The 14,198-nt window shown below is 43.2% G+C and overlaps 2 protein-coding genes across 3 annotated transcripts in view; one reads left to right on the forward strand and one right to left on the reverse strand.

Annotated features, from left to right (window-relative positions):
• The window catches only part of rcan2 (regulator of calcineurin 2), a gene marked incomplete at both ends in the record, with an annotated part of 76,220 nt that extends 72,081 nt beyond the window's left edge, over positions 1-4,139 (forward strand). For both annotated transcript variants that reach the window (XM_080860481.1, XM_080860482.1), the window contains one exon: positions 3,985-4,139. In XM_080860481.1, coding sequence (XP_080716607.1) covers positions 3,985-4,139 — 155 coding nt within the window. The remainder of the gene's footprint in view (positions 1-3,984) is intronic.
• A 4,518-nt stretch (positions 4,140-8,657) lies between these two features.
• On the reverse strand, positions 8,658-14,198 carry LOC308381557 (tubulin alpha-4A chain-like; the record flags this gene model as incomplete). Its single annotated transcript, XM_080859152.1, has 4 exons — positions 8,658-9,632; positions 9,903-10,051; positions 10,183-10,402; positions 14,148-14,198. The coding sequence occupies 4 exons, from the start codon at positions 14,196-14,198 to the stop codon at positions 8,658-8,660; spliced, it is 1,395 nt and encodes a 464-aa protein (XP_080715278.1).

Raw genomic sequence — 14,198 nt, forward strand, 5'->3', positions numbered from 1 at the left:
TCCTTTCTTCCTCTCTCTTTATCTCTCTCTCTCTCTGTCATTTTCATTCACTTCTTTCTAGGATGTGTTTATCCTTTGTAGCATCTCTATGCTCTGTAAGGTCTTTATGCACAGAACCAGACACTTGATGAGACAGTACAGGACCCGATCCAGGGCCAGCACCACCGACCGGTCATACAAACACACACACACAGACACACATACATGCACACACACACGCAACTTCTTCCTGCATGTGTCGCATGTCGAGCAAGTCAGTGGTTTGAAATGGGCATTCCATAAAGCAGCATTAATGTATTTATGTGTGAATTGCCCTGGAATAATACGAAGGTGTAAGTTAACAAAGCCCACCTTGCGTGCGGAATTCACCACGGCGACACCCTTTGTCCCTCTTTTCAATCCAGGCTTTTCAACCCAATATTTTCTAGAGTTTGTAGACCAATGTCTCAAACCTGCACACATCAGCTGCCAGCATTCTGTATCATTTCTTTGTGGACCCAGTATTTTGAGCTGTCTGTACCCGTGTGTTTATCCTTAAAATGTCCGGAACTTTTTCCCCCCTCCGTTTCCTCCCTTTTTCTTTCTTATTTTTGGGAAAAAAAGACTCTTCTCTGTGTTCTTTTTAAGAGTCTGGTTGGGAATTAGTGTCACTGACTTTGAGAAACAATATCTGTAATGTGTATACTTGTGCAAGACCATTGATGTACTTTTCATCTACATGTACAATCTGCCTGCCTACACTAAAGAGACATATCTGTATATATTAATCATTACTATTTTTACTGCATTTTTGTACAAATATTCATGGTAGCCATGTACAAGTAGTCAAACTGAATCTACAGTAGTATTAAAAGAGTTTGGTTTTAGACTGATGTCTTTTGTAGTTATTCACTTTTCTTGTCCCTTTCTGATAAGCTATATATATTTGCTTTCAAACAGGAGAGTTTGTTTAAGTGTACGGATAAAACATTAAGGGTTTAATCAATAACATCCATAACCATACAAAAGAGATCCATCAATGAATGATCTAGTAATATATTATACACCACTCCTCACTTGCTTGTTTTATTTGGGAATGGCTGATTTATATTACATATAATAGTGTATACATTTGTATATTTATATCTTACTGAATTTGCAGTTCAGTGTTTGAAACATCACCATTTCCAATCTGCAAGTGAAGGCTTGGGGCAAAAAGAAGAAAATTCAAAAATGAAAATCTGAGGATTGAGGCGTGAAATTGCAACACAAATTGGCTAACCTCTGTAAACTCCATTCCCATGCTAAGCAGCAGGAAAGCAAGTCTCTCAGGTGCTGGCAATTCCAGCTTGCCTGGAGTCACAACTCCACACCTCCAATTTATTGGCAGCAGCCCAGCACTCCCAAGACCACAAGAGGGCTCCCAACCTCAAGCCTGTCATGTGCATCAGCAGCCACTGCCCTGTAGCACAAAGGTTTGATTAAAACACACATACACACAAACACACACACACACACACACACTGACCAGCAGCACACACACGCACACACACACACACACAAATACAGTGCACGCATGCATACGCACACACACAGATGCACTCACAAGCCACTGATCAGTAGGGGAGATGATGCGGGCCCACACGTGAACAGCATAGCAATGAGAGAGGTGATGTTGAGGATGAGGACACAGCCTGCGGGAGGGAAAGAGAGAGAGAGAAAGAAAGAAAGGAGGAATACGCACTGTTGTCATTAAAGCCCCCTTCATCCCAATTCCTTTTTGTTATGGTCAGGCTTATAAAACATGAATGAAAATAAGAAGGGTGTTTGTGTTTGTCTGCCAGGGTTGTTGGTATGCTTATATCTCTGCAATGATGAGCCTAATATTTTCATTCTGCCCTCTGTCTTCTCGTTCTTCCTGCACCCCCCCCCCCCCCCCCCCCCTGCTCCTCTCTCTCTCTCTCTCTTCCCCATCTCTCTCTGACCCTTGACGTCAGTATGCAGCATTGACGTCATTCTTCGGCTGAGGGAGGTAGGCCCTGGGGAAAGAGAGGGAAAGAAAATCAGGAGAGGGTAGAGAGAGGGAAAGAAGGGATAGGGAAAAGGGGAAAGGAAGGGTAAGAAAGACAAAGGAATGAAAAGAGAAAGAGAGGCGTGAAGGCATCTCATTGGCTTTAAATTAGAACACTTGGTGTGATGTCTAGTGTTTTAGTATGCATGAGTCAGAGAGGAGAGGCAGAAACGATGGCATGACAGTCGGAGCCCAAGCCACATATAGAGACATTGCAGCAGTCTCCTTAGGTTTGTGTGTCTGTGTGTGCGTGCGTGTGTGTGTGTGTGTGTGTGTGTGTGTGTGTGTGTGTGTGTGTGTGTGTGTGTGTGTGTGTGTGTGTATGTGTGTGTGTGTGTGTGTGCGTGTGTGTGTGTGTGTGTGTGTGTGTGTGTCCAGTGATGTCTCTTCAGAAGAAGCTGGAGCACTCACACTGCTGAAGGGTTTCGGCTGTAAACTTGAATTTAGCTCAGCATTCAACTCTCTCCTCAGCACACACACAAATGTATGCCCACACACACACACGCACGCAAGCACACACAATCACTCACTCACAGCGAGGAGCATCCACCCAGCACAGCTCAAATATTTGCACTTTCTCTATCCTCCAAAACTCAGTGCCGCAGAGGGTGAAAAGAGAGAGAGGGTGAGTGAGTATGAGAGAGCGGGTCTGTTAGTTTAGCCTTCAGGTGTGAGTGTGTCTGTCTGTCTAACAAAATGTGGTGAGGTGTATTTCATAGAATATCTGATACTTTCATTCAAAAATAAATATTTCCAATGTTCACACTTGATGAATCACAGAAGACAACAGAAGTACCATACCGACCGTGAGCTTACACGACCAGCGTGTTTGTGAACATATTCCCATAGCCACTATATAGAAAGTCATCTTGACACAACTTGGGAGAGACTTCCAATTTGCTTGCAATGTGTAAACCAGAGTGGACCTTGACTGGCCTGAGTCCCACAAGAATGCACTGTGAACCTTAGGGGCATCCTGAATCATGAATGCTTTAATCAGATGAGGGCAGGCAATGTGGGGCCAGCGTCTAAAGGGCGCCTCCCAAGCCTCCCTCCCTCCAGGGTGGTCTGAACACAGGGTTCATCCATCTCTCTCTCTCCCTCTCTCTCATCAGAAGTCTACTGAGTAATAGCAGCAAAGGGAATGGATTGAGCATTTGACCTGAACTTCCTAGCTTTCCTCGTGGGATTACTGTTTGGGAGGGATTATTGTTAATAATTTCATAACTGCAGCAAGGGGGGTTAAAGAGGCTTAAGATGCCAGATTATATTTGTGCAACAGCTTCCTCTAGAGGTTATGTGCTGTACAGCAGTGCACCAAGAGGACTGAAATGGGGTGACCTGCTGCCAGTGTCAACACTTTGGATTGATTTCCTAAATGCATGATCAATCTAAACCTACATAAATGACCATGGTGGAGAATAGTTGACTCTGTATATCTGGCACTTCTCCTTGGTCTGAAGTCAGCCCAGATAGTTATGAAGACTAATGACTGGACTGACTTTCTGAAGTTACAACTGAAACTTTGGCACTCAAGAGAGGCATGGTATTCAGATTCCCTATTGCTTGCGCTGTGTATGCATTGAAAATGCATTTTTTTCAAACTACGCTGGCTGGCTGGCTGGCTGGCTTGACGTCAGCATCCTCTGACATCATCAGTGCTGTGACAGGGCCGATGAAAAGACACTATTCTGGGCTGGCATCATCGCCCACTTAAGAAAGCTATATGATTGGTTGCTGCTTGACTGTGTCAGGGAATATTTGAGTCATTAACATTTTCAGAGGTTCTGTTAAAAAAAAAAAAAATGAAAACACCAGGGTGGAATTAATAGATACTGAATGGTCTTTCTTTTCCTCCCTTTCCCTCCCTTTCCCTCCCTTTCTGTCTCTCTCTCTCTCTCTCTCGCTCTCTCTCTCTCTCCCTGTGTCTTTAGGAGAGAAGTTTGAGTTGCACGCCGGCACAGAGTCCACCCCCAGCGTGGTCGTTCACGTGTGCGACAGCGGCGCGGAGGAAGAGGAGGAACCAAAGATCTGCGCCAAACCAAAAATCATCCAGACCCGGCGCCCCGACCTGCCTGTGTCCCACTGAATTTCCCCCCCCACCCCCACCCCACCCAAGCCAGCACGCCACTCCTCAGGCACACACCATAGGAAGAATTGCCGAATCCCCAACCCCCAAAAAATACAAAATAAAAACACCCCACAAACACACCCTCCCCCGCAACCTTGAGCCAACCTTGGTCACTGGTCTACTCTGGTTGAGAGTTGTAAGAAGAGTCCCACTCTGTACTTTTCATCTGACACACAGCAGATCATCCTCACTCCATTTTATGTTTTTTTGTTTGTTTTGCTTTGTTTCTTTGACAAAAGCCAGAATTCACTCTCTCTCTCGCTCTCTCTCTCTCAAACTCCACTCTCTGCCACTACCACTCTCGCACTTACCTTCTATCCACTCTGTCTCCTTATCTTTCCTTCTGTCTCTTGCACCTAATACACTTATGGGTGTCTAAATTTCACTTCATCACAAGTCGTCATTCAGTTTTAATGGACAACAGCAAATTGGGGTGAGCGAGAGGGGAGAGAGTAACAAATCTGACGTGTTGCTGTTTTGATTTGACACACAATTGGAAAGGATATGACTCCATCAACATGACACACACAGCATTTATACTGAACCAGAACAACAACCTTTTGCAAGAGCAAGTCAGCAGTGTATGCATTAGTGTTGCTTTCTTGCTGTCCTGTTCTGACAGAGATTGTAATGCCTCATGGTCGCCAGTGGGTGGCAGCATGGACGTGGTCTGATCCAGCTTCATACCTAATTGGCTCCTTGTCTTTGGTGCACTCTTGTTGTCAGATGGCTATTGGTCCACCATAACAGACATTTTTCTCCATCCGTACCACACCATGTAGCACTTTAGATGGCCATTACTTGCATGGTCTACAAAGTGGTAGTTTAGAAATGTGATGGACTGAGTATGTTACATGTGACTGTCTTAAGGGCTCTGTGAACGTTGGAGATTCCAGGCCATGTTTCCTTCTTGAAGGGCATGGAGGCTACTGTGCTAGCCAAGAATAAGCACTTCATGTGGCAAAATTCACGTTAGCAAGTCAACTTAATGTTAAAGAACATAATCATAAATTATGTCATAGAAGCTCCAAGAAGGTTTGTGAAGGTGAACATCCATTGCAATGCTGTTTTGTTTCGCCTGTACAGGCCAGCATAATAAGATGACTTAAAGCTAACTGATTCCATTCGATGGGGAAAGAGTGTGTGTAACGCATGATGCATTGTTTGCTTCAGTTGTTGTGCATGTCTCCATCCGTGTGTGCCTCAGTAGAGTGCAAGAAAAAGACACAAAAATAAATCTTATTTTGTTAAAACAATAAAAAGGAGCTAAGTCATAAGACAAAAAGACCATAAAAGATATAACATACATTTAAGCCTGTTTCATTATTTTAGTCATCGATACAAATCCTGTATTACAGTTACAAGTGCTATTACAGTCTTTGAGAAAGAGGGTCTGCAGAATAACTCAAAAAGCTTTGTCCTTCATTCAGTGTCTTTTTGGTGTGCCTGGCTCGTATTTTATTTCAGAACATAAAATCCATAACTGTTTAAAGGTGTGGTTCTGATAAAATAGGTTCTATAATAGGAGCAGGAGTCACTGTAGCACTGTGATGTCTCGTTACTGTGAAGTAACGGCTCCTCTGGATGTAAAAGACACTTTCTGTGCGCAATGCTATATGTGGTGTTCTCATAGGGCCTCTATCTTCACGTGCTTAAAGAGAAACATTAAAAATCACTCAATGTGCTGTTTATACCCATCTGTATTTATCCTCAATCACAAGATAAAACGTGTTACTGATTGCTTTCCCCCATCCACCCACCCTTGTCAAATATGGACGTATTGAAATAGTTAGTACCCTGAACATTGCAGAGGTGTTGAATGTAAATGGATTGTGTAACATGTTTGTATTCGTTCAGTTGATCAATTTTTCAATCTTATCAAACATGTCTCTGACAAACATGAAAGCGATGGCTCCCTCTTAGCTTGTGAGGGATGCAGGGTACATTAAGGCTGAGACTTCTGCTGTACAGTCCTCTCTCCTTTCTTCCTCTCTCTTTATCTCTCTCTCTCTCTGTCATTTTCATTCACTTCTTTCTAGGATGTGTTTATCCTTTGTAGCATCTCTATGCTCTGTAAGGTCTTTATGCACAGAACCAGACACTTGATGAGACAGTACAGGACCCGATCCAGGGCCAGCACCACCGACCGGTCATACAAACACACACACACAGACACACATACATGCACACACACACGCAACTTCTTCCTGCATGTGTCGCATGTCGAGCAAGTCAGTGGTTTGAAATGGGCATTCCATAAAGCAGCATTAATGTATTTATGTGTGAATTGCCCTGGAATAATACGAAGGTGTAAGTTAACAAAGCCCACCTTGCGTGCGGAATTCACCACGGCGACACCCTTTGTCCCTCTTTTCAATCCAGGCTTTTCAACCCAATATTTTCTAGAGTTTGTAGACCAATGTCTCAAACCTGCACACATCAGCTGCCAGCATTCTGTATCATTTCTTTGTGGACCCAGTATTTTGAGCTGTCTGTACCCGTGTGTTTATCCTTAAAATGTCCGGAACTTTTTCCCCCCTCCGTTTCCTCCCTTTTTCTTTCTTATTTTTGGGAAAAAAAGACTCTTCTCTGTGTTCTTTTTAAGAGTCTGGTTGGGAATTAGTGTCACTGACTTTGAGAAACAATATCTGTAATGTGTATACTTGTGCAAGACCATTGATGTACTTTTCATCTACATGTACAATCTGCCTGCCTACACTAAAGAGACATATCTGTATATATTAATCATTACTATTTTTACTGCATTTTTGTACAAATATTCATGGTAGCCATGTACAAGTAGTCAAACTGAATCTACAGTAGTATTAAAAGAGTTTGGTTTTAGACTGATGTCTTTTGTAGTTATTCACTTTTCTTGTCCCTTTCTGATAAGCTATATATATTTGCTTTCAAACAGGAGAGTTTGTTTAAGTGTACGGATAAAACATTAAGGGTTTAATCAATAACATCCATAACCATACAAAAGAGATCCATCAATGAATGATCTAGTAATATATTATACACCACTCCTCACTTGCTTGTTTTATTTGGGAATGGCTGATTTATATTACATATAATAGTGTATACATTTGTATATTTATATCTTACTGAATTTGCAGTTCAGTGTTTGAAACATCACCATTTCCAATCTGCAAGTGAAGGCTTGGGGCAAAAAGAAGAAAATTCAAAAATGAAAATCTGAGGATTGAGGCGTGAAATTGCAACACAAATTGGCTAACCTCTGTAAACTCCATTCCCATGCTAAGCAGCAGGAAAGCAAGTCTCTCAGGTGCTGGCAATTCCAGCTTGCCTGGAGTCACAACTCCACACCTCCAATTTATTGGCAGCAGCCCAGCACTCCAATGCCTTCAGTCCCCCCCCCCCCCCCCCCCCCCAAAAAATGTGTAAAAAATAAATAAAAAAAACAGTTGTTAATCACATCCATGACATACTTATGTGGATAGTTTGTTTGAAACTTTTCAGAAGAAAAAATGTATTTGGTCAGAACCTCAGATATGGAGCCTTTTTTTATTAAAGCCAAGTGGGTATTTAGGTCTCAAGCATGAAGAAAACAAAAGTAAATCAGTGTTGTGTGCCATGGAGATATAGATCTATGCAAACACACACACACACACACACACACACACACACACTCTCTCTCTCTCCAACAGTCTGTTGATCTGAATCATACCCAGCGCAGCCAGATGAAACTGTATAAAATGCGAGGCTACAGGCTGCCATTTCAGTTGTATCCATGATTATATATATATATAGATTAAAAAGTCTTGAAAACTTAGATTCAGCTGAATTGCAACACCATTGCAAAGTCACATGATTACACTAAAAAGGTTGTCTGGGAATTCCCCGCCCCTTCACTGCATTTCATTTGCTCAGTTGGTCTGGCGAACTACTCAACAGCGGTCCACTTCAGTCACCTAATTGGACACGCCTTTAACCAATCAGACCAACGATACAATGATCGGTAATATAGCAAACACATATTTTTTCTGTATGAATTGTTCCAGGGCAAGTTTCTGTTCTGTTTTCAAAGAAAACTTGCCTTATCGAAGTTTTGCGGTGCTTTGGCGGCCACCATGTCCAATGTTTAAGAACTCTTTGCCGTAGCTTTTGTTACGTAGCCGTGGTTAGTTTAAATCCACCAATGGCGCGCCAGGTAGCCAAAAGCCAGTTTGTGATTGGCTCCAAGGATCCTTACAATGCTGAACTAAACTTGTATAGCAAGTTCGCCAGACCGACTTCTGAAGGCAAAATCAAATTGGCCGGAAGAGGGGCGGGACTTCCCAGACAACTAAAAAGGCTGAAATGCTGCCAAATATCAATTCAAACCCTTATACAGTATATTGCACACATACCTCTGTGTTGAAGTATCTGTCTAAATAATGCAAACAGCACACCAACGTATTTCCAATGCCCAGATTTATTAGTCAAAAACAAACATAAAAAAACATATACGCTTCAATACTCCTCCTCCTCCTCAAATTCCTCTGCTGAATCTGCCCCAACTTCCTCATAGTCCTTCTCCAAAGCAGCCATGTCTTCTCTGGCCTCACTGAACTCCCCTTCCTCCATGCCCTCACCCACATACCAGTGCACAAACGCCCTCTTGGCGTACATCAGGTCAAACTTATGGTCCAGACGAGCCCAGGCCTCAGCGATAGCAGTAGTGTTGCTCAGCATACACACGGCCCTCTGCACCTTGGCCAAGTCACCACCTGGCACCACTGTTGGAGCCTGGTAGTTGATGCCCACCTTGAAGCCGGTGGGGCACCAGTCTACAAACTGGATGGAACGGCGGCTCTTAATGGCAGCAATGGCGGCGTTGACATCTTTGGGCACCACGTCCCCACGGTAGAGCACGCAGCAGGCCATGTACTTGCCACGCCTTGGGTCACACTTCACCATCTGGTTGGCTGGCTCAAAACAAGCATTTGTGATCTCAGGCACAGACAGCTGCTCATGGTAAGCCTTCTCTGCAGAGATTATTGGAGAATAGGTGACCAGGGGGAAGTGGATGCGGGGGTAGGGCACAAGGTTGGTCTGGAACTCCGTGAGATCCACATTCAGAGCACCATCGAAGCGCAGAGATGCAGTGATGGACGAGACGATCTGGGCAACAAGGCGATTCAGATTGTTGTAGGAGGGACGCTCAACGTCCAGGTTGCGCTTGCAAATGTCAAATATGGCTTCGTTGTCCACCATGAAGGAACAGTCGGAGTGCTCTAGAGTGGTGTGGGTGGTGAGGATTGAGTTGTAGGGCTCCACTACAGCAGTGGACACCTGCGGAGCAGGGTAGACAGAGAACTCCAGCTTGGACTTCTTGCCGTAGTCTACAGACAGACGTTCCATCAACAGGGAGGCAAAGCCAGAGCCAGTTCCACCTCCAAAGCTGCGGAAGATGAGGAACCCCTGAAGACCCGAGCACTGGTCTGACTGAGACAAAAACAAATTCAGTTACCACATCATTCTCCATAACCTCAATAGCACTAAGAGGAGCCATCTTGCAAACAAAGAGCAAAGATTGTGGCTGCAGGTTTTCTGAAATATGCTTGAACATGGTATCTGCAGTCAAGCCTATTAAGATGGGGGGAATGAATATTTGAAGCAGGCGTACGAGACCACTGGTTGGAATTCCAACTGATGGCACCAGATCTTCTCAGACTTCTTTCAGACACTTGAAACAGCTCTCCATTGGTCACCTACCATTTTGCGAATCCGGTCCAGGACGGGATCCACAATTTCCTTTCCGATGGTGTAGTGACCACGAGCATAGTTGTTGGCTGCATCCTCTTTACCAGTAATCAGCTGCTCCGGGTGGTACAGCTGACGGTACAGCCCATTACGGATCTCATCTGTGATAAAAATGTAATCAAAATGAAACACATAGCAATGAAAAACATGGAATGACTTGATTTCAAGTGGATGGAACACTGGCACTTAACTATCAACACTGAGGATTTGACATAAGTAGGCCTCCCCTTACCAATCACTGTTGGCTCCAAGTCAACAAATATTGATCTAGGAACATATTTCCCAGCACCAGTGTCACTAAAAAATGTGCCAAAGGAGGAGTCTGTTAGAGTCTGCTGGTCTCCAGCAACAGTTCCATCTGGCTGAATGCCATGTTCCAAGCAATACAATTCCCAGCAAGCATTGCCAATCTGCACACCAGCTTGGCCAACATGGATAGAAATGCACTCCCTCTGTAAGATTACAAGAGTACAAGAAGTATTAAAAACTCTCCAGCCTTAAGATGAGACCAATACCTGACCCATTATCCATGGCAGGGCCAAGTATAAGGAACTAAGCTTAAGAGTAAAATAGAGGCACTCACCATACTTGAAATGAAAGAAAAGAAAAAGCAGCACAAACTGAAAGCTCTGTCAACACCAAGTGCACCTTCACAAAAGGATCAAGAAAGATCAAGCAATGAGCTACCAACACTGAGTCTGTCTGATATAGTGATGGTTGTGAGGAAGCGTTGCTCCTAATTGGCACCTCTTGTCCAATGTGTAATTAGCTAATTAACTCACCTGTTCAAGACTCCCATTCACCTGGTTATGCAATACGGTCCATATACTGGATGTAAGTGTTTAAGCATATATGTCAGTTCTGACTTCAACTAGACATATCCCCTGAAACAGAGCGCAGTGTCTCTTATATGATAAATGTTTTGTCTACATCCAGGGAATTCATTTTGTAATCACTCTTGTGATCATTGTTCAAAGTTTGGCGTTTTGTGTCAAGCTCTCATTTTCTGAATAGCCCACATACTGCACCTGCTTAGTATCCTGTAACACTGCCCATTCTATTTCTATTTCATAGAAATGCTCTCCGTTTGGAAAAAGCATTTCCAAATCAAGAAAATTCTTAGTAATTTCATAGCTTAATGTCATATGGAAAGCTAACACATTATTTGGGGAATGACACTCGGACTGAATTATCTCACCATTCTTTATTAATGATGTAAAACTCGTGTCCACAAACACAAAGTAAGTCCAGTTAAACCAGAAACTTAAATATACCCGTTTGTCTTAGCGCACTTGCTGTGTGAAAAACTACAACCTCTCTGACTCTGCCTGATATATGCTTGTGTCTCCCTGCACCCTTCAATTAGCAACTGTCACCCAGTACCTGATAGGCCAATTACACCTTTTAATAACACCTGCTGCTCGAGTATCTCACTCACTGGTTGGTACTCTTGAACAGGATCTCCAACTGCTCTGAGATCAGTGAATATGTGTGCTAGTCTCATACACTTGCCATCTTATTTCATAGTTGCCTTTGATTACTTTTGCATGAGGGGCTAAAACCGCTAAGAGTGCAGTGACAGACTGAGAGCACACCTGTTCCCATGTTCTTGATTACACTCTACAATCAACTGAGGCACGTTATGTCGCAAAACGAAGAAATGGTGTACAGCGGGCTTTTAGGTACGTTTTCTCTCGTTTGGTGTATGTGTCATCGGTGTTTCCCAATCAGCAGCGACTTGTAATCTAAACTTGTAATCTAAATCAGTTGTGCAAGTTGTGCACAATTGATCCAAATAAAGTCCTTTACAACCGCAACATCAGGATAAAATGTTGAAAAATAACATTTAAAAAGCGTAAATTTACACAGATTTCATCAGGCTCGGGAAATTCTTGAAAAAGAACGCAAATAATGGCCTTCTCAGATGCGCTGGCGAAACCCAACAGGGAGTTCAACGCACCACCATTTCGGTTTAGATAAACGTTTTGCGACGTTTTGTCAGGGCTGAACACCGCCTAGATCACAGAGCTCCCACAATTGCTGGTCTTCTCAGGTTGTTCTAAAAGTCCTGTCATAAAGCCTTTGTGATTGAAAGTGTATTTTCTGGCATTATGCCAAAGAAAAGACTAGTTACTTACTAGTGCAGTGGTTCTCAACCGGGGGTCCGCGTACCCCTGGGGGTACGTGAAGGTAGTCCAGGGGGTACTTGAGATTTTTAAAAAGATATATTTAAAATAAGCCTCCATTCAAAAATCATTTAAAAATACTTATTATACGGCTCTTCAGAATGTTCCAAAATGTACGTTGATTTGTATGGGCCATATGTGGGTTAAATGTCTGCGTTCGCAGGTTTGTAATTCCTAGATATTAACTGCTGCGGAAAGTTTATCACCGCTGTCATTGGCAACGGGTTTTTTGCTTCTAATTCACCTTGCATATCATTCCGCAAGTAACGTAGTTAACGTAGTAAACGTAACGGAAGGTCATTGAAACTTGAAGTCAGAAGGTGGATTGCTCAGCATTTGCGTGCAGAACTATTTTTTCTTAGTGGAAATCACGAAATGGCAACAAACTCATTCAAAAGAGGTATTCTGGAGGAATGTCTTCTATCGTTTTGGCAAGTAACTGTATAATAAGCGCGATTTTTTTCCGCAAAAACATGGGAGCTGAACACACACAACTGCTGCTGCACACAGAAGTGCGTTGGCTCTCTCGAGGGAGAATACTCAAACGGCTGTTGGAATTACGATCTGAAGTACAGACCTTTCTGATTGAGCACAGATCCCCCAATGCCACACAGACTGGCTTGCAAATATGTGCTATCTGGCAGATATATTCAGCAAACTGAACGAACTGAATATGTCTGCAGGGAAAGGACATCAGCATTTTAAACCTGTATGACAAGGTGGGAGGCTTCCTGAAGAAAGCAGAGCTGTGGAGAAGAGCCTCTGCACAGGGGGATTTTACCTGCTTTGGTGCAGATGGATGATTTTCTCTCTAGTGGGAATGTGGACAGAGCTCCAGTCCAGTTGGTCATCGTGGGACATTAGACCAATTTGATTACATTTTTTAATTTTCAATTTCCTACTTTCCTGACATGGAGGAGAAATCTACACAGCTGGATTGGGTGAAAACCCCATTTCTCTTGTCCGAAACATGTGGAAGCTCTGTCACTAATCAGGAAACACTCATGGAAGTGTCATCTGACCGTGGACTCCAGATGAAGTTTGCCACATCCACACTCACACAGTTTTGGATGTGTGTGAAACAGGAGCACCCTGACCTGGGAGAGAAAGCTTTGGAGCAGCTACTACTCTGTGTCTCCACATATTTATGTGAGGCCTCCTCCTCTGGAATGACTGTGATCAAAACAAAGCAGAGAAACAGACTGTGCCTGGAGAAGAGCTTGATCTCAGCAGTTGCCTCCTTGCCACCAAGACTGACAAAGATTTTCAGCGAAGCACAAGCACAAGTTTCTTACTAAAATGTAATTGCAAACGCACTCAGTTCAATACAACAATATTCAATGTTCAATCTTCAGTGCTGACAGTTTAATAAATCAGACAATGATGGCATAGCGCTGTGTATAAAACAATTTTCAATCAAAAATGCTTTGCGCTGGTTAGGGGGTACTTGGCTGAAAAAATATTTCACAGGGGGTACAATACTGAAAAAAGGTTGAGAACCACTGTACTAGTGATTCTGGTGAACCTCAGAGAAATTCAGGGAGAATGTTTTAAGTGTTTAAAGTGTTAGTTCTTGATAAGGCCTATAATATAAACTAGAATCAAATAGAGTTGATGGTAATGTTCATAATGGAGTTTTGTCATCACTCCGCATGTGTCTCATTTCTGAACCTGATCTAAATCTCTCTCTCTCTCCATGTGTTTGTGTGTGTGACAGCGTGAGAAGGGTGCCAAAGACAGGCGTATTCCTTACATTTAAAAAAAAAAGAAGAGATGCCTTGCTTCCCGCAAAAACCTCTTATTGTCTTCTCTTCTGTTTGACCCATTGTGCTTCTCAAGTCACGAACACATTTTACATCAACCACACCCACAATGCACATTTTTTAACAGAAGGAACCTGGGTGTCAGAACAAGTGCGGCCTTTGAATAATTCACACCGACACTCGGGATCCCTAAAGCAGCCAGAAAACCACGGCAGCTCCTCCAGAGTGGTTTTTAATTACCGCCAGACCCAGGGGGAGCTGCCACCAGCCTGCAGCTGAAAATACAGCTCCTTCATCAT

Source organism: Sprattus sprattus (assembly GCF_963457725.1).
Source record: "Sprattus sprattus genome assembly, chromosome: 2".
NCBI lineage: Eukaryota > Metazoa > Chordata > Actinopteri > Clupeiformes > Clupeidae > Sprattus > Sprattus sprattus.